Genomic DNA, 20,354 nt, shown 5'->3' with positions numbered 1-20,354 from the left:
TGGGCCTTCCTTCTCTGACCCTGCTGCCGAGTGACCGCGCCTCTAGCTCGGGGATGCCGGGGGGTGGTGCGGGGTGGGGGGGCGCTTGAACTTTGACCCGCCCGGCGGGGCACTAGTAGGAGCTCCGTCAGCGTGGCCCGAACCGGCGGGTGAGCGAATGAATGACGGGCGGGGCGCCGGCTCCGTCAGCCGCAGGAGGCCCCGCAGCCCCCGAGCGCGCCCCCCGCTCCCGGCCGGTCCGCCACCGGCGGGAGGGGCCGGGCCGCGGCCGCCGGGGGCGGGGGGCGGGGGCCCGACGAGGGGGAGAGGGCAGGGCGGAGAGGGCCCGGGGGGTGGGCGCGGCGCCCCCCTTCGCTCAGCCTGACTCTCCAGGCGCGGAAGCCGCCGGGCCGGCCGGAGCGCGCGGAGGGAAGGCGGCCCCGGGCCCGGGAGGAGCCTCCCCCGCCGGGCCGCGGGAACTGGCGGCGCGGGGGGCTCGCGCGGCGCGCGCGTCCGGAGGCGGGGGGGGGCGGCCGGCCCCCCCGAGCCGGGGTCCCCGCGGGACGCCCCCCCACCGCGGGCGCCTCCCCGCCCCGCCGCGCGGCCCCGCCCCGGCTCCCGGAGCGAAATCTCGGGTCTCGGCGCGCGTCTTCCCCCTCCTTCCTCTGGGCCTTGGTACGCCCCAGGGGACAGATGTCTTGGGATCTTTAACATTTGGGATGCTGCGAATGCCGAAGTTAAATGAAATACCTCCGGGGCGGGGAGGCCGGGAGGAGTCGCGGGGGGAGGAGAGCCGGCCTGGACGAGCAGGTCCCCAGGCGGCGAGGCGCGCGCGGGGGGCGCGGGGGCAGGCGGGCGGCGCGGGACCTCCATGGGACAGGTAAGGGCAGCGCCGGGGCGCGGCGCGGGGGCCGGGGCGGCCGAGCCCCCACCCCCCGGTCCTCCGCGGAGGCGGAGGGGGCCCCGGCGGGCAGTGGGCGAATTCGCCGGGGGATGGGAATTCCGAATCCCTACCGTGAAGGCGCGTTTCCGTCTCCTCGACCTTTCTCCTCCGACCTTCCCCACGCCTGCGGACCCCCTGGCAGGTTCCGGGAAGCCAGACAAAAGGAGCCGAGCCTCGGGCCGCCGGGACGCGGAGGGCGCGGTGGGGGAGGGGAGCGGGGTGGACCGGACAAAGGGGCTTTTGGAGGCGAGCCTAGAGGTCTGATTCCAGGGCGCATTCCAGGCCGTCGTGGAGTCCGCCGTCCCTGCCCCACTCCCCCGTCGCTCGCTGCAGGCAAGCACCTTTCCCAGCGGGAGGGGAGCACAGGAGAAAGGAAACAGTTCGAGGAACCGTCTCCCACCCCCTGGGCCTGGAGGGTCCCGGGATGACTCCCTCCTTTCTCTTTTCACTGCTGGAAAGGGAAGACAGCCGCTGACCACCAGTTCGGTGACTGTTGAAATTTTCAGAGTCCCTGAGACTGGTGTTTGCTGGGTGCTGGTGGGGATGGGAGGTGGTCACACCCCCTTGCTTTAACTTCCAACTTAGTGTGTCACACGGAACTTACAGGAGGAACTTTAAAAACATAATGGAGAGTGGATGGATGCAGGAGGTGGGAGAGTCCTCTGATTGAGGACTTCTCCTTAGGAAAAGCCAACAGAGATGCAGCTTCTCCTTTCAAAGATCAGATTCCAAGTATTTTAGGAAACCCCACTTCCTCACCGACTGGTGGTCCTGGTGATGATGCTCAGGCATGTAGGTCTCAGGGTGCTGGCTGGAAGCAGAGCGCTGCCATCCAGCAGGCCTCTGGAATGCCCACCTCCCCCTGGGTACCGTGAATCTAAGGGCATGGAGTCCAGGGAGATCCACATCTCAGGGTTCTTGGGAGAGCTGGGTTGCCAATCCCACTCCGAGCCTCACAGCCTGCTGGGCTGGGAAATGCTGCAGGTGAGTTTGAGGGAGCACAGGATCTTTGAGGCTTCCTGAGGGTCAGCACACGGACTGATCCTCGTCCTTCTCTTCCTGAACTCAGATGGGGCATTAACCAAGAACAGGCTTCTTAACTGGGTCCACGGGCATGGAAAAGACCCTGATGTTGGAAAGATTGAGGGCAGGAGGAGAAGGGGACGACAGAGGATGAGAGGGTTGGATAGCATCACCGACTCAATGGACATGAGTTTGAGCAAGCTCTGGGAGATGGTGAAGGACAGGGAGGCCTGGTGTGCTGCAGTCCATGGGGTCGCAAAGAGTCAGACACGACTGACCCACTGAACAGCGACAAATGGGCACTGGAGCATCGGTGGATAGAATGAATTCTGAGGGTCTTGTACTCAGATGGGAAAAGGTTTATTTTTCATCAGCCTTTACTGAAAGTTGACATTGCCTTCAGTTATGAAGACAAGATGCCATTGTCAGTAGCTGTGATTTGCCATTAAAAGATGCCAGAGGGCGTCAGGTCACAGAGCCGTTGTGATAGCTGTCTAGGAACCTGGGGTGCTGTCGGTCGTACGGAATTGCCAGACTATGGGATCCTGTTTAATATTAACAGAGAAACATATATAGTTTACTATATTGTCTCGTTTTTAGAACTGCATTTCATTATAATTGATTCTCTTAGTGATTCTCTTCATCTTAATGTATTAAAAAATATGCTACAAGCTGATTCTAGAAGCTTCCATCACCTCCCCTTGCTGGGGGATGGGCAAGGTGGAGGCTGAGTGTGCCTCAGGGTCTCCTCTGTTGTGGGAAGACTGACAAAGCTGGAGGGGATGGGGAGGGACAGGGCTGGGGGGCTGCCAGCACTTTTGGGGACCCAGGGTGGGCCCCCCAGCACAGGGGGCTGCCCCCTGCTGGAGCCCCTCAGCCTCAGCCTGGGAAAGACAGGGGTGATCAGCCTGGAGGGTGCTAGCTCACACTTTGGAAAGAGGGTGTGTGCAGGAACGTGAGGGGCGTTGGGGGTGTGTAGGGCGGTAGGGGATGCCTGTGTCCGTGACACGGCTCCGTGGGAGATGCTTGGGGTGACGTCTCTGTTGTCCCTTCCCAGGGGGCTGGGGGAGGGAGGTGGCCTTTGGGTTTGGGGGCTGGGGAGGTGGTCTTGGGGCTGGGGTGGGGGAGGTAGGCTGGGGGCTGGGTGTTGGGGAGCCATCTGGAAATGTGTGTAGTGCTGGCAACCCAGGGCGAGGGCCATGGCAGGGAGGGAGGTGGTGGGGGCAGCCTTGGGGGGTCTTTGCGTGGGCAGCACTTGTCTGGTTTCTTCCTCCTGTGCTGTGCTTGTGTGCTTAGCCACTCAGTCGTTCTGGCTCTTTGAGACCCTGTGGACTGTAAGCTGCTAGGCTGTTTGAGTCCATGGGATTCTCCAGGCCAGAACACTGGAGTGGGCAGCCATTCATCTCTCCAGGGGACCTTCCCGACCTAGGAATGGAACCAGGGTCTCCTGCCTTGCAGGCGGATTCTTTACCAGCTGAGCCACCAGGGAAGGCGTTCTTCCTGCTGGGGATGGACCACTGGCTGCCTTGGCCCTGCTTCCCTGATGAACCAGGCTGAATTCCAACAGTGCTGGGTTTGCTGAGGGTCCGTGGGGTGGGGACCCGGGGGCTCATGAAGTTCTACTTTGGGCTCTGGCCCCCGGAGTTTGGGGAGTGGGCTTAGGGCCCAGGATCCCAGTGGCCCTCCTGTGGACTAGGGGCAGGACGGTGGGTCAGGGCAGGCCCTGTGGGGCTGGACGCCAGTGACAAGAGGGCGGGTGTGGCCTTGATGATCCTGGCGGGAGATGTCTGGGGTCAGAGGAGGGAACAGCCTAGCCTCCTTTGGGACCCCGGAGCCTCCCCGCTTGGACCGACCTGGGGTTTCTAACCTGGCTTGGCCTGGGCCCCACTTCAGTGGGGGGAGTAGGGACCTGTCTTGTCAGCGTGCAGGCTTCTCGCTGGTGCTCCCCACGTGTGGCCGCGGCGCGCGTTCGGAACCTGGGGGGCGGGCAGGGCCCTGAAGGCCTGAGCCCGCTGCCTTCTCCTGGGGTTCCTACGGGGAGTCCTAGGTCCCATCCCCCGCTGCCCCCGGAAGTGCAGAGGCCCGAGCTGCCTGGGCGGCAGGATTTGTGCAGGGAAGGGCTTGCTCACTGCTCCTCCCTCTGACTCAAGTCGGAACAAGTAACCTGGCTCCCCTGGCCCGGCAGCCTGGGAGGGACGCAGGCGGGCCCCAGGGAGGGCCCGCAGTCGGCCGTCAGTGCGCGGAGCCACCCCGATCAGAGCGCGGGGCGGCCTGGCACACCCTGAGGCCACACGCTGGGCCCCTCAGCCCCCTGACCAGGACCAGGGGGCGTTTCCCTGACGCCTGGACAGAAACCTGGACGCAGGTGAGGCGAGGTAGCTGGTATGGGTCTTTGGGGCAAGGAACCAGCCGGCCCAGGAGCCCGGCCGTGGACCCTGCTTGTGTCTGGGGCGCAGGGGGCAGGGGTGCTCATGGGCTGAGATGAGGCCCCGACGCAGGGTCCCTGCAGCCGGGGGGCCCCTCCGGAGGGGCTGCTGCACGGCTGAGGCTTCCGTCTCAGCCTGGTGCTGGCCCAGAGGTTCACATTCAGGGCAGGGAGTGACCAGCAGCTGGGGTGCTGTCCAGTGTTCACTGGTGAGGACGGGGGCCCCGGCGGGTGAGGTGAGGAGAGCTCCCTAGATCCCAGCGGCAGCGGCAGGACCCAGGCTTGAATCCTGGGCTCCGAGGTGCCCCAGAGTGCCTGCCCCTGGCCTTGGACGGAGAGACGGGGCCCTGAGGGGAGTATCCGGCCAGCCCAGGCCCTCGGTCCCCAGCATCCCCGCTCGCTCCCCGCAACAGCACAGGGGCCTGAGAAGCCGGCCGAGTTGTCACTGCTTCCCAGGGTGACTCCTGAGTGGTTAGTAATTAATTAATAAGTGTGACTAATTGATGGCTTCCCTCCTCTGACCAGGCAGGCGTGCTCACCCCGATGGCCTCGCTTCATCGCTCAGGCTGGGCCGAGCCCAGCCTCTGGGGAGGCTCAGGCTGGACGTGGGGGATAGGGGGTCAGGGGAGCTGCCTGCCCTCTGTCCGGCTCCAGCTCCAGGAGGAAGGAGCATCTGGGAAGGACGGGTCGGGCAGAGGTAGCTCACCCTGCGTGCCCTGGTCTCGGTTCCTCTCCGCGGCATCTCTGCAGAGGGCCCACATGATCCCGCTGTGCATTCTCTAGGCCTCCCTAGAGGACCGGAACTCCGACCTGCAGGCACAAATTGTTTTAGGGCTAGGCTTAGCTGATGCCCAAGGTACTCTGCCGGCCGTGCTCTGATGTGGGTCTGCACGGCTGTGCGCGGGCAGCGGTGTGCTCCCCGGTCTGCCAGGCAGGGTCCCTCCCCACACCTGCCCTGCTTGGGCGCAGCCTCCGAGGCCACCTCCTCCCTGCAGCTGACCAGCCCACCTCCCACGCGCGGCGGCGTGCCCTGAGGAGAGGCAGGATAAGCTCCAGACAGAAACTCGGAAGGACTTTTGGACTATTGCTCAATGGCTGACTCAGTGAGGAGGTGGCTGGCTCTCCTTCCAGGCCGCCCGCCGGGGGCCCGCCCGGCCTCCCCACCCCCTCTCCAGCCAGCAGCCTAGGGCTCTGCGGGGACAGTGGCGGGGACAGCGGCCGCCCGCAGGGGTGGCGTGGTCGCTGGTGCCGGCGGACGCTCACCTGGGAGCACTCCTGAGCTGCACGTGCGCTCCCGGGCCAGGGAGGCAGGGTGGCCACCACCTTCCTGTGCCTGCGCTTCGGCAGCTTCTGCTCTGGTCACCCTCTGCTCACACACACACACACACACACACACACATACACACACTCACATACCCAGACACATAGACACACACAGACATCCACATACACACACACACACACACACACACACAGAACACACACCCATACACAGACACACACACACAGAGATACACAGACACACACGTGCACGCAGCATGTCTCTCCTGGCTGGGGGCGTGATGCCCTGGTCTCCTCCCCTCCGAGGGGTCTCCCAGGCGTCGTGGGTAGCCCGGGGCTGGTGGGAGGCTTTGGGCACCTGCCTTCGGATGGGCTGCCTGGTGCAGACAGAGCAGGGGCCCTGGGCTGTGGGCGCACACACGGGCCTGGCCGCATGCCAGCATCCTCCCCACGGGGCAGTGGGCATGGGGCACCTCCTGGCACAGACACTCCCCTCCCAGATTTGCCCTCCCCGTTTCATCCTCTCCCTTTGCTTTCCTAAGGTCTTCCTCCCTGGTGTCGCGGTCCCCCGGGGTCAGCCCTTCTGTTGCCCCCCGGGCTTCGAGGCTTCTCTGGGGGGCAGCGGTGGCTGTCTAAGCTGGGCTGAGTGTCCACCCAGGGCCGGGTGACCCAGCACTGAGGCCGCCCCACCCGCGGACTCCCTCCCCCAGAGGCCAGGTCGCCACTCCGCAGCCCCGCCCTCATGCATTGGACTAATCCGCTCTGTCTGGAAGCTCGGAGCTTTACCTCTGTCATTTTTTGTTGTTCTTTTAAAAGCTGGGGAAACTCCAGGCCACCTCTGTGTCCTGGCCTGGGCTGGGAAGGTTGTCGGCCCCTCCTCCTCCTCGCCCCCTCCTCCCAGAAGCCCACCATGGACAGCAAGGATGAGGTCAGCGACACAGACAGCGGCATCATCCTGCAGTCAGGTGAGTGGTTCAGGCCCCCCAGTCCCCAAGTCCCTGAGCCCTCGACTCCTCCATCCCCTGAATCCATGAGTCCTGGGCTCTGGGCCCTGAGGGTTGCAGGGCAGACACTGGGAGGGCTGGAGGGCTTTCCTTGCTGGGGGTCTGGCCGGGAGCGTGGGTCCTGTCTGGGCAAGTATCTACAGCGCTCTCCCTTGGCGCCACCATCCCTCAGAAGCTGGAAAATCTTATCTGGTTGGGGTGAGGGGCTGAGGCTCTGGTCCGTGCAAGCTGGTAGGCCCAGTGGGGACTGGTTTGGACAGAGGACCAGAGAGAAGAGGTGTGGGTGGTGTGTGTGTGTGCGTGTGAGAGAGAGAGGAGAAGAAGCAGAGAAAGCAGTCAGCGGCCGTGGGTGGAGGGTGGGATGGGAAGGGGTGAACCCTGACCACCGCTGCCCGCACAAGGCTGGTAGGGCGGCCCGTCCTCCGAGCGGTCCTGGGCCGTCGGGCGGCAGGAGACAAGCCGGTTTGCAGCTGTAACAGGGCACCGTGGTAGCCGGCCCGCAGTCTGGACAGGTGTGAGACTGTGAGCCCGCCTGTGCATCACCGGCCGGGCTGGGGCTGGCGGGGAGGCAGCCAGGACCGGCCGTTCTGAGCACACGGCCCTGTCCCCAGCAGGCCCCGACAGCCCGGTGTCCCCCGCGAAGGAGCTGACCCACGCCGTGCGGAAGCAGCAGCGGGCCCTGGAGGAGCGGCTGGAAGCCTGCCTGGAGGAGCTGAGGAGGCTCTGCCTGCGGGAGGCGGTGAGGGCCGCAGGGCTGCTCGGTGGGGCTAAGAGCCAGGGGACGGATGCCTCCCCCCTCCCAGCTCTCCCTGGGGGGGCCATGTGGACGGAGGCGCCCGGGGGGAGGCCCGGCCCCGGGGAGCAGGAGGGACAGCCCTGGACGCGGGGTGGGCGGAGGTGGCACGGGTCGCTGGGGCCAGGCGGACATGGGCCCGAAGGCCTGCTGGACAGTGCTCCGCCCAGGGCCCGGCCTGTGAGAGCCGCCCGGCGCGACCTCGTTCCCCCTGCAGGAGCTGACGGGCATCCTGCCTGCGGAGTTCCCCCTCAAACCTGGGGAGAAGGTCCCCAAGGTCCGCCGCAGGATCGGAGCCGCTTATAAGCTGGACGAGTGGGCCCTGCACAGGGAGGTGAGTCTGCCGGGCGCCGTCCTGGGTCCCCGAGGCGGACGGCTCTGTCCCCAGGCCACCACTCCACCGCTTGGGGCGCTTGGCTCTCGGTGGACGAGGGGCCCCGCCCACGCGTCACCCACAGAGGCCTCGGGGAAGCCCTGCCTGGGCAGAAACTGGAAGGGCCGGGGCCTCAAGGGAGGACGCTGGGCCAGTCCCCTCAAGGGCCGAAGGGCAGCCGCCTGGACGGGTGGGTTGCTCGGCTCTCGGCCTGTCTTCCTCTTTCTCAGCTCGGGTGGAGGGCCGTGGGGGTGGATCGGGCCCTCGGCCCCGCCCTGTGCTGTGAGGGGTTGCAGAGCCTCTGGGCTCGTCTGCCCTTCGGTTGGATGGGAACGTGTCCACCCCGGCCCCCACCCCGCGGGGCTCAGCCCGAGGCTGCCAGTTGGGTCCCAGGGCGGGTGTTGGGGGCTGCCCGGGGTCGCTGATCGCGTGCTCCCCCAGGACCCACTGAGCGGCCTGGAGCGCCAACTGGCCCTGCAGCTGCAGATCGCTGAGGCAGCGCGGCGCCTGTGCCGCGAGGGGAACCTGGGCCGCCAGGTGCGCCGGCAGCGCCAGCACGCGGTGCGCCTGGAGGAGGAGAAGCTGCGGCAGCTGCAGCGCTGCCTGGGGGAGCGGCAGGGGCGCCCCCCACCCGGCCCGGCGCCGGGCCCAGGTGAGCCCCAGTCCCCGGGGGGTACCGCCCTCCCGGGGGCCACCACGCCCCTCCGCCGCCCCCATGGACCTCAGCCGGCCCCACCCCCTTCCCCAGGACCACCCCCCTCCCCGAGACCCCGCCCCACTTAGAAAACAGCAGGCTCCTCCCTTCTGCTTCCTGCTTGAAATACACCGCCTGGACAGGGACCTCGCAGGCTGTCCGCTTATCTCCAGGGCGTGTTCAGCCCTGCTGCCCCCAGCCCACAGGGTGGGTGGCGTGAGGCTCTGCTGTCCTCTGTGGGCGCTCCTGAGGTCCCGTTCTGAGCATGTCTGCCCAGGGGACCGCTTCAGGGCCCGCGGCTCTCCTGGATGTCCAGCTCCACCCGCGCACCCGCCATCCCCAAAGCCCTGCAGAATCTAGACCCGCCGGGTCGGGAGCGGCCCCCTGCTCTCTAGTTACTGAGCCTCAGGCCGGTCCCTGGACGGCAACTGGTCCAGCCCAGCGCCTCTCCTGGCGGAAGGTTCTGGGCCCTCAGCCCGGCTCTCTGTTTCTCCTGACCCGAGCCCCACTCGTCGGGTTGGTTCTTGGAGGCCTCCCTCCCGTTCCATCCCCTGCGCCACTCCCTCAGGCCTCTCCTGGGCCCCAGGCCTGCTGAGAGCCGGTGGCTCTGCATGGAACTGGACTCCAGGCCTCACCGGGCTCCCCAGCCCCCACCCCCGCCCCTCAGGGTGGGCTTCCCGCCGGGGCGCCCTTGGAGGCGGAAGTCTTGGTCCCTGTGCGGCCCCACGGTGGTGCGGCAGGCAGACAGTCGTCTCCACACTGTCTCAGGAGTCCCTGCCACCGCACATCGCCTCTAATTCAGGGGGGAAAGGGTGGGCCAGACACCTCGCCGGTCCCCCAACAGCCAGGAATAGGGGCAAGCGAGGAGGGGGGCCTCCATGAGCCGGCTGACCTGGTAGAGCCAGGAGACAGGGAGCCGGCCCCTTCTTGGAAGGCAGCAGCTGACCGGCACCTGAGCCCCGAGGGCCCACTGGGCTGGTGGGGAGTGGCCGCGCCCAGCCCGTGTCTCGCACCTCCTGTATGCCTTCCGGGCTTGCTCCATGCCGGGGCCCTGACCACAGGCCTGCGGTGTGGGCGAGGGCGGTGGGGGGTGTTGCTCCGCTGCCACCTTTGTGACAGTGACGCTTCTTGTCGGGAGTGCAGAGCAGGCCAGGACACGCCTGGGGCTTTGGCCAGCCGGCCCCTGGGAGACGGAGGCAGGCATGCAGTCCAGGGCAGACAGAGCCACGGGGACGGGACCAGTGCAGCAGCGCATTCACCCTCCTGATCAGAGAAACAGGCCTGCTCTCTGCATGCAGTCCTGTCCCGACAAGGCCGAGGTCCTGGGTTCCAGCGTCCTCTCTTGGGAGCCCAGGAGTGGGTGGTTGGAGACAAGTAGTTCCTGCCCTGTGGCTCCTCTGCCCAGCCAGGCTCGCCCTGAAACAAGGAAGTAGAGAGGAGTTGATAATTAGTAGCTGAAAGGTGTTTTGAGTTAAAGAGAAAAAAAAAAAGCAAACAGACTAACCAAAAAACTAACAGAAATCCACCCACCCTCTTGATTATTCAAGTTGCAACTGTACCTGTTCCAGGTGAGAGGAACTGGCTGGCCCTGCACAGGTGGTGGGGAGTGGTCCCGTGAGGGACTCATTGCCCACAGGGAGCCTGGGAGAAATGCCCCCAGCGCTGATCTAACGCAGCAGGTGCTCGGGACGCCTCTGGATGGACAGCACCCGCTTTTAGCAACACTAGTAGAATTTCTCGGATGACGGAAACGTTCCAGACCCATGTGGGGCTGTAGGGCGCTTGGATTGTGCCTGTGTGGCTGAGGGACTAAATTTCCGCTTTATTTAAAATAGCCACGTGCAGCTGTTGGCTGTGGGTTGGATGGTGGTGCTTGGAGGGTGCTCAGTGGGGTGAGTGCCCTCCTCCCGGGGTGTCCTGCTGCTGCTGCAGGGCCCGGGGCTCAGTGTGGCCACGGCAGCGACCAGCCTTCTTGAGCAGGGCCTCCGGGTCCCCACCCGTGTAATCAGGCGGCGGGCAGGGGCCTCCAGGTTCCCACCCGTGTAATCCGGTGGTGGGCAGGGGCCTCCGGGTCCCCACCCGTGTAATCAGGCGGCGGGCAGGGGCCTCCAGGTTCCCACCCGTGTAATCCGGTGGTGGGCAGGGGCCTCGGGGTCCCCACCCGTGTAATCCGGTGGTGGGCAGGGGCCTCGGGGTCCCCACCCGTGTAATCCGGTGGTGGGCAGGGGCCTCCGGGTTCCCACCCGTGTAATCAGGCGGTGGGCAGGGGCCTCCAGGTTCCCACCCGTGTAATCCGGTGGTGGGCAGGGGCCGCCGGGTTCCCACCCGTGTAATCCAGCAGCGGGCAGGTGTCCCCACCCGTGTGATCCGGCGGCGGGCAGGGGCCTCCGGGTCCCCACCCGTGTAATCAGGCGGCGGGCAGGGGCCTCGGGGTCCCCACCCGTGCACTGCTCCTCTCAGTCCATGGGGTTCTGATGACAAGGATTTGGGCTGACGGCGGGGGGATGGCTTTCTTCCCAGACCACGTAGTCAAACCCAAAACACACGACTCTCACCCCTGTGACAGGAGCAGTCCCACAGTGTCCTCAGCTGACACTGGTGAAACAGAAGTGACTCGACTCCTCGGGTTTCTGTAAAATATCAGAGGCTGGGAAGCAGGATTCAGGAAGAGGATGTCTCCCCAGGTGAACCCTAAAGCACAGAATGGTGTCAGCTGAGCTGGCCCAGCAGCACGGTTTACAGACTGCTTTGTGTGAAGGTTCTCATTCATTTTTTTAAGCATTTTTTAAAATAATGATATATTGATGACATAATGTCCACAACAGTTTTTTCTTTAAAAAAAAAATAGTTATTATTTATTTGGGCTTCCCTTGGGGTTCAGACGGTAAAGAATCCAGCTGCAATGCCGGAGACCTGGGTTCCATCCCTGGGGGTCGGGAAGATCCACTGCAGAAGGGAACGGCTACCCACTCCAGTATTCTTGCCTGGAGAATCCCATGGACAGAGGGGCCTGGTGGGCTACAGTCCATTTTTTAAATGAATATTAGTGGAATAATGTCCGTAACCGTTTTTCTTTTTTAAAAAAAAACACTATATATTTGGCTGCCTTGGGTCTTCATTGCAGCACATGAACTTGTCCCTAGTCACAGCCTGGAATCTTACTTTCCTGAACAGGGCTCAAACCTGTGTCCCTGCATTGGAAAGTGGATTCTTAACCACTGGACCACCAGTCCCCCTACTTCATTTAAACTGAGGAGCAAAGACTGACAAACTTCTGTAGCGGTCCAAAGAGTAGATCTTTTAGGCTCGTGGGCTGTACTGTCTCGGTCACCACTACTCAACTCTGCCCTCGTATCATGAAAGCAGCCAGACGTTACGTAAAGAAACTCGTAGCTGAGTTTCAATGAAACTTTATAAAAATAGCCAATTACCTGAGTTTGTCCCACAGGCCTGCCATCAGCCAATCCTTGTTAGAATTTTCAGATGGCTGGAAACTAAATCCTGAAGTTTTCTGAGTAAGGACCTCTGCACGAGAAGCTAGCTAACAGCAGAGCCCGTAAGTGGTGATGAGCCAGACTGGTCAGACTGTCTGGGTGTGAATCTGACTCAGCCACCTAATGCCAGACTGACCTGAGCTATTTTATCAGCTCATCCATGCCTCTGTGGCCTCAGCTGTTACACGGAGATGGAGATGTAACCTCACAGGGTACTAAGCACTAAGTAGAGCCCAAGAGAAATATTAGCCGTTGCGAATTTGCCCTCATCCTTGTTCTCGAACGTGGTTGAAAATGCTTTGTGAGCTACGTCTGGGTCGTGTTAGGTACAGACCCAGTGTCTGAAGTTTCAGTTTGCTCAGACTGAAAGTGTTAGTCTCTCAGTCGTGTCTGCCTCTTTGCGGTCCCATGCACTGTAGCCCACGAGGCTCCTCTGTCCATGGGATTCTCCAGGCAAGAATCCTGGAGTGGGTTGCCATGCCCTTCTCCAGGGGATCTTCCCGTCAGGGGTTGAACCCAAGTTTCCTGTTTGGCAGGTGGGTTCTTACCATCCGAGCCACCAGGGAAGTTTGTCCAGGGGCAGCGGCAAATTCACGTCCTCTGACTCCCGGGTCCCCGGGCTGTGCCCATACTGAAGTGCTCCCCCTGTGAGTTCTGGAGGCTGCCCTGTCATCAGTGACGGACCTCCCCAATTCAGCCAGCCAGACCGCCCTTGAATTGTCCCAGGACCCCGCAGGCCCAATTCCCACTCACACTGCTCGTCTGTGGGTCTCAGGTTTGGGGTCCTTGAGTTGCATTGTATTTGTGGTAGCAGAAGTCTATAGCCAATTAGTGAAGTCTACAGCAGAGTCTAGAATGACCCTCTCTGCCTCCGCCCTCCCCAGCCTGGAAAGCCTGCCAGCACGGGGCCTGGGGAAGTGGAGGCCCAGAGCGTTGACAGGATTCTTTGAGGCTGCACAGCTAGTGACAGGGCCTGCATTAAAAGCAGATTTCCTGTTTCCTCACGCCAATCTTCTGACTTTTTTCTCCTTCCCAGTAATAAAGTCGCACCCAGCCTGGTGCTGAGCGCCGGTCGGTGCTTCCTGATAAGGAGTGCTTTCAGGAGAGGAGGGGCAGGCGGGTCGCCAGCAGTGCAGGGGGCGTTCCTCACCCGCTCCTCTCCCCTTTGGCTTCCCCAGAGCTCAGCGCCTCGGATGACAGCTCCCTGTCGGACGGGCTGCCCCGGGAGGAAGGTGAGAGGGGCTTCAGGACTCTTGTCAGCTGGGCTCCTGTGTGAGTTTACTGGAGAGTTCCCTTAGTGAGCTGAGGGGTGAGGGGCGCAGGGCGGGCCCAGAGTCTGCTCCATGGGGTCGCTGAATCCCACGTGCACCTGCTGGCCTCGAGGACAGCCGGCTCATCACTGGTGCAGGCGCTCAGTCACCCCGGCAGGAAGGTAAGTCCCGCAGAGCCTTGGGCGCCGGGCCCCTGCTGTGGCCTGAGACTCAACCTTTACTTCAATGCGTGCCATTCGCAGCCTCAGCTGTCCGCCACAGCTGCTGCCCTTTGTGAAAACAGGGCAGAACCGAGGGAATAACCACAAGTTCATACGCTGAGCACCCTGCCTACAAACCCTAATGATGCTGGGGGAGGGGGTCCGGGTGGACCAAGAGGGTGGTACGGTCCTGCCCAGGGGAGGGCCCAGGCCAGTCAAGAAGACACACACATGGGCTCAATGTGGCAATAAAAACAGGGAAACGGGAGGTCAGCTGCAGACATGACACCAGGAGCAAAGGATAGGAGGTGGAGTCCTGCGGGCCAGGAGAGTCAATCTGGGGGGGGCTTCCTGGAGGAGGCAGGTGTAACGTGGAGCCGTCAGGGAGTGAGTCCCAAAGGAGAAGAAAGTGTTTTGGAGCATCTGGGCCCAGAGCCCTGGCCTGGCATAGCTGGACAAACAGCCACGGGAGGGAGAGCGGGGAGCAGGCTGTGGAGGTTCTAGTCAGGCCGGTTCCCCCGCCGCTCCTCTCACCGGTTTCTTTTACCTGCAGAGGCACCGCAAGTGCCAAAACCGCCCCTGGAGGCCCCAGACCCACCCGCCAGGCCTCTCCCGCCCCAGAGCCTCGAGGGGCTGCAGCCAGCAGGCCCCGAGATGGGGGGCCTGGAGCGGGCCCCCATCCAGAACAGCCCCTGGAAGGAGACGAGTCTGGACCACCCCTATGAGAAGCCCAGGAAGTCTTCCGAGGCTGGAAGCGAGTCCAGGTCAGGCGAGAGGAAAGGAGGGCTGGAGGCGGGTGGGAACTGGGGGAGGGGGCCTGGCTGGGCCCTGGTGTAGGGGGCTTCCCACCGTGTGATGCTGCGGGCTGGCACTCCTGGGTGGAGGCATTCCCGCTGCTGACCCGTCTCCCATCCCTCCACCTCCAGCAGCCCGGCCAGCACCCCACAGGATGGGCCGAGCACCTCCAGCCTATGGCTGCTGGAGCCCACCTCCTACTGTGTGGTCCCCATCCGCAGTGTTCCTGGGCAGCGGCAGGGCCGTACCAGTGCCCCGGCCACCCCTGACATGCAGGGCAGGAGGGGCCATTCGCAGCCCCTGAGGTAAGAGCCAGGCCCCCCAGATATCCAGGGAGAATCTAGAGGGCGGCGGCTCCCAGGGCTGTGGGACACCTGTGGGCGACACGGGGCTTGTGCAGTGGCTTCTCCTGGAGACTCTTTCTCAAGCACCTCTCAGCAGAGGCTGCGCCCCAGCAGGCAAAGCTAAGGGCGAGTCACTTATGAAGCAACTTGTTTTCTTCCAGAGGCTCCGGTGTTCTCTCTTTGCATGACCTTTCTCCCCATCCAGAAGACTGTCTTGTTGGGGGAGGATAGTGTCTTGGTAGGGACTCCTGCGGTGGGCTGCGATTGTTTTGGGATTGTCCCTGGCAACGGACAGTTCACGTTTTCAGTTGATGTCCGTTGACTCTCACTACTTGGGTAGTTATGTCCTGTGATGTCACCACAAACCACTGCTCCCTGGGACACACAGGGTCACAGCTGCTGGCCTGTCAACGGATCGACACGTAAACTTGTTTTATGGAGTTTCTGTTGAAAGACACCTTATCTAATATATACCACTGACTCACTGAACTCTCAGGGCCAGCAGCCCGAGAATGCACACCTGCACGGAGCTCATCTAACCCGTATTTTCTCCGTAAATCACGCCCTGGCTTCCTTGTGCTCCGGACACCAGGCAGCCCTGCAGCACCAGCTACAGGGCCGTCTTAAGCAGTGAAATCACCTACAGAGGCATAAAAACACGAAAGCATGACACTAAATAGACTGTGGAAAGGGCCTTTGTGTGCAGGGTAAGAGCTGAGGTCTCAGCCTGGAGAGCCTGTTGGGCAGCTCAGAATCTTCACCACCCTGTGTGTGTCCACACGTGACCAGAGAGTCTGGGAGTGTTGATTTGGAAGTTGCAAATCCATTCGAGCATCAGGTGAATTCACAGATACAGAGCCCATGAACGATGAGCACCCACTGCGCCTCCTTTCTGAGTCCTCTGCCCTATGGGGCTGGTTTCAGTGACCACCGCTTGATCAGTGAGCCAGGGATGATGGGCAGTGTTGGCCACGCCCTCCCAGGGGTCCAGGGCAGCCTCGGGACCTGGCTGGGTTCTCGTGTCAGGTTAGCTGCCCATGGGCGGCACTGAAGTCCAGCAGTGCATGGTCCAGTGTACATACCCGGGCCTTTAACACACGGCCTGTGTGCAGATCGGTGAAAGGCATCCCCTCTGGATGGGCAGGCCTGCTCGCTCCTGAGAGGCTGGCAGGGGGAGAGTGGATTCCTGACCGGCTGGCTCTCCTGGGCTAGTGTCCTGGAGAGGGCGGCTGTCCCAGCTGTCTGGGGCCGCCATACAGAGCCCTTCGCCGGGACAGAAGCCACTGTCTCCCAGTCTGGGGGCTGAAGTCCAGGCCCCAGGTGTCCCGCAGTGGTTTCTCCCTTGGCCTCAGCCCTGGGCTCTCTGCCCTTGACGAGCTTGTCCCTCAGTGCCACAGGCCAGTTTCAGGCCTTCATCTCGGATGTTTGCCAGTGTCCACCCAGACAGATTGTGTGGACGAAATGCCACCGGACCGCTTGCCCCTGATGGCAGAGACCAGGAGGCAGCTGTGGCCTACCTTGCCCCCAACCCGGGCTGGCCCTGCAATGTAGCAGGAGCGGGTAGGGTGCAGGAGGGGCGTGTAGGACGCTAGGTGGGCCGGGCGATGCCTCGGTCCCTAGATCCCCTGAGGCACGGCTGGCTCAGTGCCCCTCTTTCTCCCCGCAGGAGCGACCCCTTCCGCGCGGGCCCCGACGGCCGGGGTCGCAGCGCCCTCCCGCGGCGCCGCCCCACTTACTACACGGTGACGGCGCCGGAGCCCTGCTGTGCCCGCCCCGCACCCGCGCCGCGCGCCTGCCGCTCATGCTCCGAGGACAGCGGCTCCGAAGCGTCCAGCCTGTCGCACCCCACGCCGCCCGGCAGCAGCAGCCCCGACATCTCCTTCCTGCGGCCCCTCTCCCCGCCCGCGCCGTCCCGCCCGCCCCGCGGCCCCGCCGCGCCCCGGCCCCGGCCGCCCCCCGCCTGCCTGCGGGCCACGCGCTACGTGGTGCTGGCCGAGGGCCCCCCGCCGCCTGCCCAGTGGGCCGAGTGGGGCCCGGGCCGCGGCGAGGACGCGGCCCCCGCGCGCTGGCAGCGCCCGCCGCCCGCCCACGGCCGCGTGGCCCGGACGCCCTCGCTGCGCGACCACCCCGCGGGCCGCGGGCTCAGCAAGGCTGCCGTGTCCGAGGAGCTCAAGTCGTGGCACGAGCGGGCCCGGCTCCGGAGCGCGCGCCCCCACTCGCTGGACCGCCAGGGGGCGTTCCGCGTGCGCAGCCTGCCGCCGGGCGCCGACAGCTTTGTGCGGGCGCCCGCCCCGCGCGGACAGGTACGCGCCCTGGCCCGGCTCTCCGCGTCCTGGGTCCCTGCTGGCCCAGCGCAAAGCCCAGAGCCGGCAGTCCGGGGGCCTGGCAGCCCTCGGCTAGGAAGAACAGCCCCCGGACGTTTCCTTACGGCTCTGGGAAGCCCTTGGGAAGACTCCCATGGGGGCCTCCAAAGTTTGCCTGCTCAAGAGCGCGTGCCCACGTACGCCGGTGGAGGTTACCCCCCCGGACACCTAAAACATCTCCCCATAATGGCTCCACCGAGGATCTCCCAGACAGGCCTCTATTCGTAATCCGAAATCCAATCCCGTCACCCTCAGATTTCCTGACTTGAGGTCCCAGGACAAAGAGTCTGGAAAGGGTTTGCAGGAGGCGAACCTGTGGCCACCGGTCAGCTCCTCCCCACCCCCACTCCCCTTCCATCACCCAGCTGAGAAGCAGGCTGACCTGCGGTTAAGTGCCCAGGCCCTGGTACAGGTCAGCCTCGCCCCTTAGCAGTCGGGTTGGGGCTGGTGAGTCGCACTCCCATCATGTCACCCCTTCTGTAAAGCGGGAGCAGTAAAGGACCCGTCCGCTAGGGGCAGTGCTGCGCGTGAAATGACAGAGCCCTGTGTGGTAAGCCCGGGCTGAGAGGGGTTCCTGTCAGCCGGGACCAGGGACCGGGTTGGTGGGCAGCTTGTAGGTGGAGCACCCCAACATGAGACAGGGTGGCCGCCCTGGTTTCTGTGCCCAATTTCTTCCTACAGAACAAGGGCACCAGGCAGGAGCCTGCCTTTGCTCTTGCCCCGGTACCGAGGGCTCTGCAACGGCCATACTCCTGAAGTCCCAACAGGCCGCTTCCTGAGACCCGAGGCTCTGGCAGGCCCCACCGCTCCTCCCTCCCCGCCCCCAGCTCTCTGGGCTGCAGCTGGCCTCCCGGGCCTGGCAGCACCCTGGCTCCCGTCCCAGCCGCACCCTCCACTGAAGCGCCTTCCCCTTCCCGCGAGCTGGGACCTGTCCTTGGCTCAGGCCCAGCCCAGCCCGATGTGCCAGATGGGAGGGTGATGAGAACTGAGCCCAGGAGAGGCGGGCAGAGCAAAGGTCGAGGTGCCCGTCACACCCCGAAAAGAACTGGGGCGGAAATGCATAGGGCCATCTCTGGGCCCAGAGAGCCTCTGGGGAGGCAGGGGCTGGGTGGCTGGGCCGGTGCTGCCGCCGGTCAGCAGCCTTCAGGGACAAGGGTGGGGTGGCTGGGTGTGCTGTCCCGACACCTCTACCTGGTTAGCTCACACGCCTTTCCTTTCCTCCTGGCCTGGCAGGTGCCCACGGTGTGCGTGCTCCAGAGATCGCCTGAGGGGGCCCCCGTGCAAGTTTTTGTACCTGAGAATGGCGAGATCATGAGCCAGGTGTAACCCCGGGCTGCAGACACCCCGGCCAGCTGCTGGAAGGAACTGGTTCCCAGCAGGGCTGGGGCTGCAGCCGCCCCCTCTCAACGCCCTCTTCAGCTCCCTTCCCCCATCGCAGGTCGATGACCTGGAGCTGAGACTTTTTTTAAATCAGTTTTTGTTCAAAAGCCCTGGCCTAAGGATTTATGTTTGTGGTTTGTCCGCACGATCCCTGTGATAGGATGCTTTATTTCCCAGAGACTGGCCTACTGGATGCGAGGCCTTGCCTCTGACTGGTGGCATCTCTCCATGTGCCAGATGGGTGGCAGGGGATGCCTGGAGCAGAGAGGGCCACGGCAAGTTCCCCCAGCGCTCTGGAGAACGACCCTGGGGCCTCCTCCCCCACTACCGCTGGGGGTGGTCTCCCTGTCCCCATTCCCAGCGCCCGGGCATAATCGTACTGGGCTGGGCGCATCCTCGTAATGGTGCCAGGCTGGGCGCGTCCTGCCCTCCCTATTGTGCTCTGTGATGCACACACCAAGGGCTGGGTTAAAGGTCAGTGTGTCCCGGTGGAGTCTTGTCTTCGTGGGCCCTGCTCTTTTCCTGACCCTGCGGGGCCCTGGTCACTGTACACCTGCGTCCTGCAGCCCCCAGCACCGAACCAGGCCCAGGAGCCTTGGGTCCGAGGAGGCCTCTCTGGTTCGGAGCGTCAGGAGGCCCAGGTAGGGGCTGACCACCTCTGGGCCCCATGAGGAGTGGCAGGCCCCCACCTGCTGACGTCTTTTTGTCGTTGTCCCAAGAACCAACAATGCACACGTGCTTTTAGAAAAATGCCCCTTGTGGCGTTACCCGGGGGGTGGGAGTGTCACTGCTTCTCCCCACCTGTGTACCTCTGTCCTGAGACCAGATCTCCTTGAAGGAGGGCAAGTCCTTGCTTTACAGACATGGGACACTCGCCCTGCAGGTGTTACTGAATTGTCCTAGCACTGAGACTTGAGGGCTGGCCGTGCCAAGCTGATCTGTGGTCCCGGGCTCTTGTCCTAGTAGGGCCTCTTCTGCCTGGTCAGACCCCCAAATGGAGCACCCTGCTCGCAGGAGAGAGACGCTGAGTCAAGGCTGGGAGGGGCAGGGCACACTAGGCTGACTTTGCCCACGCGGCATCCTCTCCGTCTGCAGGGTGGAAGCTGGGGAGACTGCTTGAGGACCCGGGAACATCCTGACCCGGATGAGACCCACTTCTCCCACTGCCTGGGCCACCTGGCTGAGGGGTCAGGAGGAGTTAGGGGGCCTGTGGGGAAGCCCGCATCCCTGCCCTTCCTGGCCTGCAGCTTCCCAGTCTGGGGCCACCTGGGCACAGCCACCCATCCCCCGGTCCTCGTGGAGCACAGCGCTCCTTGGGTTAGCACCCCACATACGTGTGCGCCCCGCATGTTAACTTATTGCTCCTGTGTGACGCCCGGTGCACCTGAGAAGCGGCTGTGTTCTCGGCTGTGTGGCTGGAGATGTGGGGTTTCTGTGCCAAATACTCCAATAAACTCTGTGGTTTGTGAGGCCGAGCTGGTGAGGAAGGTTCTTATGCACCGAGTTTCCAGCTGATGGTCTGCCCAGGGTGGTCTGGCCAGGGCCCTAGGGAGCAGGTTGGTGGGAAGTGTCCTGGGCAGGATGGGAGGAGGAGTCAAAGCTCCTGGGTCGTCCCCCACCCCGCCGCCCCACCAGGGCCCAAGGAACTGGGCTCTGAGGGTGCTTCATGGGAAGGATGGGGCCGCAGCAGCCCCTGGGAGTCCCAAGGCGGTGATGGGCGTGGTCCGGCCGTGGGCGTGGTTCAGTGATGGGCGCTGCTCAGTGGTGGCTGTGCTCAACGATGGGCGTGGCTTGGTAATGGGTGGGATTCAGTGATGGGCGGTGCTCAGCGATAGGCGTGGCTCGGCGATGGGGGTGGTTCGATGGTGGGTGGTGCTCAGTAGTGGGCGTGGCTCGGCGATGGGCGGTGCTCGCTGGTGGGCGGGGCCCCGCAATGGGCGTGGCTCAGCGATGGGCTCCTCCACCGCCCCGAGTTGAGGCTCTTGTGCGTAA

General features: G+C 63.7%; 1 protein-coding gene across 2 annotated transcripts; it reads left to right on the top strand.

The window, feature by feature from the left end:
* The first annotated feature begins 665 nt into the window (after positions 1 to 665).
* Positions 666 to 19,826, top strand: INAVA (innate immunity activator). 2 transcript variants are annotated; one of them, XM_070384433.1, is made up of 10 exons: positions 666 to 859; positions 6,468 to 6,616; positions 7,270 to 7,394; positions 7,666 to 7,782; positions 8,263 to 8,473; positions 13,188 to 13,241; positions 14,034 to 14,244; positions 14,407 to 14,580; positions 16,286 to 16,922; positions 18,216 to 19,826. In XM_070384433.1, exons 1-10 carry the CDS (start codon positions 699 to 701, stop codon positions 18,306 to 18,308), a joined length of 1,932 nt encoding a protein of 643 aa, XP_070240534.1. In that variant the 5' UTR covers positions 666 to 698; the 3' UTR covers positions 18,309 to 19,826. The 2 variants fall into 2 exon arrangements, with proteins under 2 accessions (XP_070240534.1, XP_070240533.1); XM_070384432.1 differs by having other exon boundaries at positions 741 to 859; positions 14,410 to 14,580.
* The last annotated feature ends 528 nt before the right edge of the window (positions 19,827 to 20,354 follow it).

Source organism: Bos mutus, chromosome 16 (genome assembly GCF_027580195.1).
Source record: "Bos mutus isolate GX-2022 chromosome 16, NWIPB_WYAK_1.1, whole genome shotgun sequence".
Lineage (NCBI taxonomy): Eukaryota > Metazoa > Chordata > Mammalia > Artiodactyla > Bovidae > Bos > Bos mutus.
Note: the sequence above shows the minus strand (reverse complement) of the source record. Positions and strands in the feature narration are given on the sequence as shown.

Excerpts from the sequence above, each read along its gene's own strand:
- INAVA (XM_070384433.1), top strand. The coding sequence starts at position 699 with ATGCTGCGAATGCCGAAGTTAAATGAAATACCTCCGGGGCGGGGAGGC. Across the intron at positions 6,617-7,269 it reads CGGCATCATCCTGCAGTCAG|GCCCCGACAGCCCGGTGTCC; the intron begins GTGAGTGGTTCA and ends TGTCCCCAGCAG. Across the intron at positions 14,245-14,406 it reads GAGGCTGGAAGCGAGTCCAG|CAGCCCGGCCAGCACCCCAC; the intron begins GTCAGGCGAGAG and ends CTCCACCTCCAG.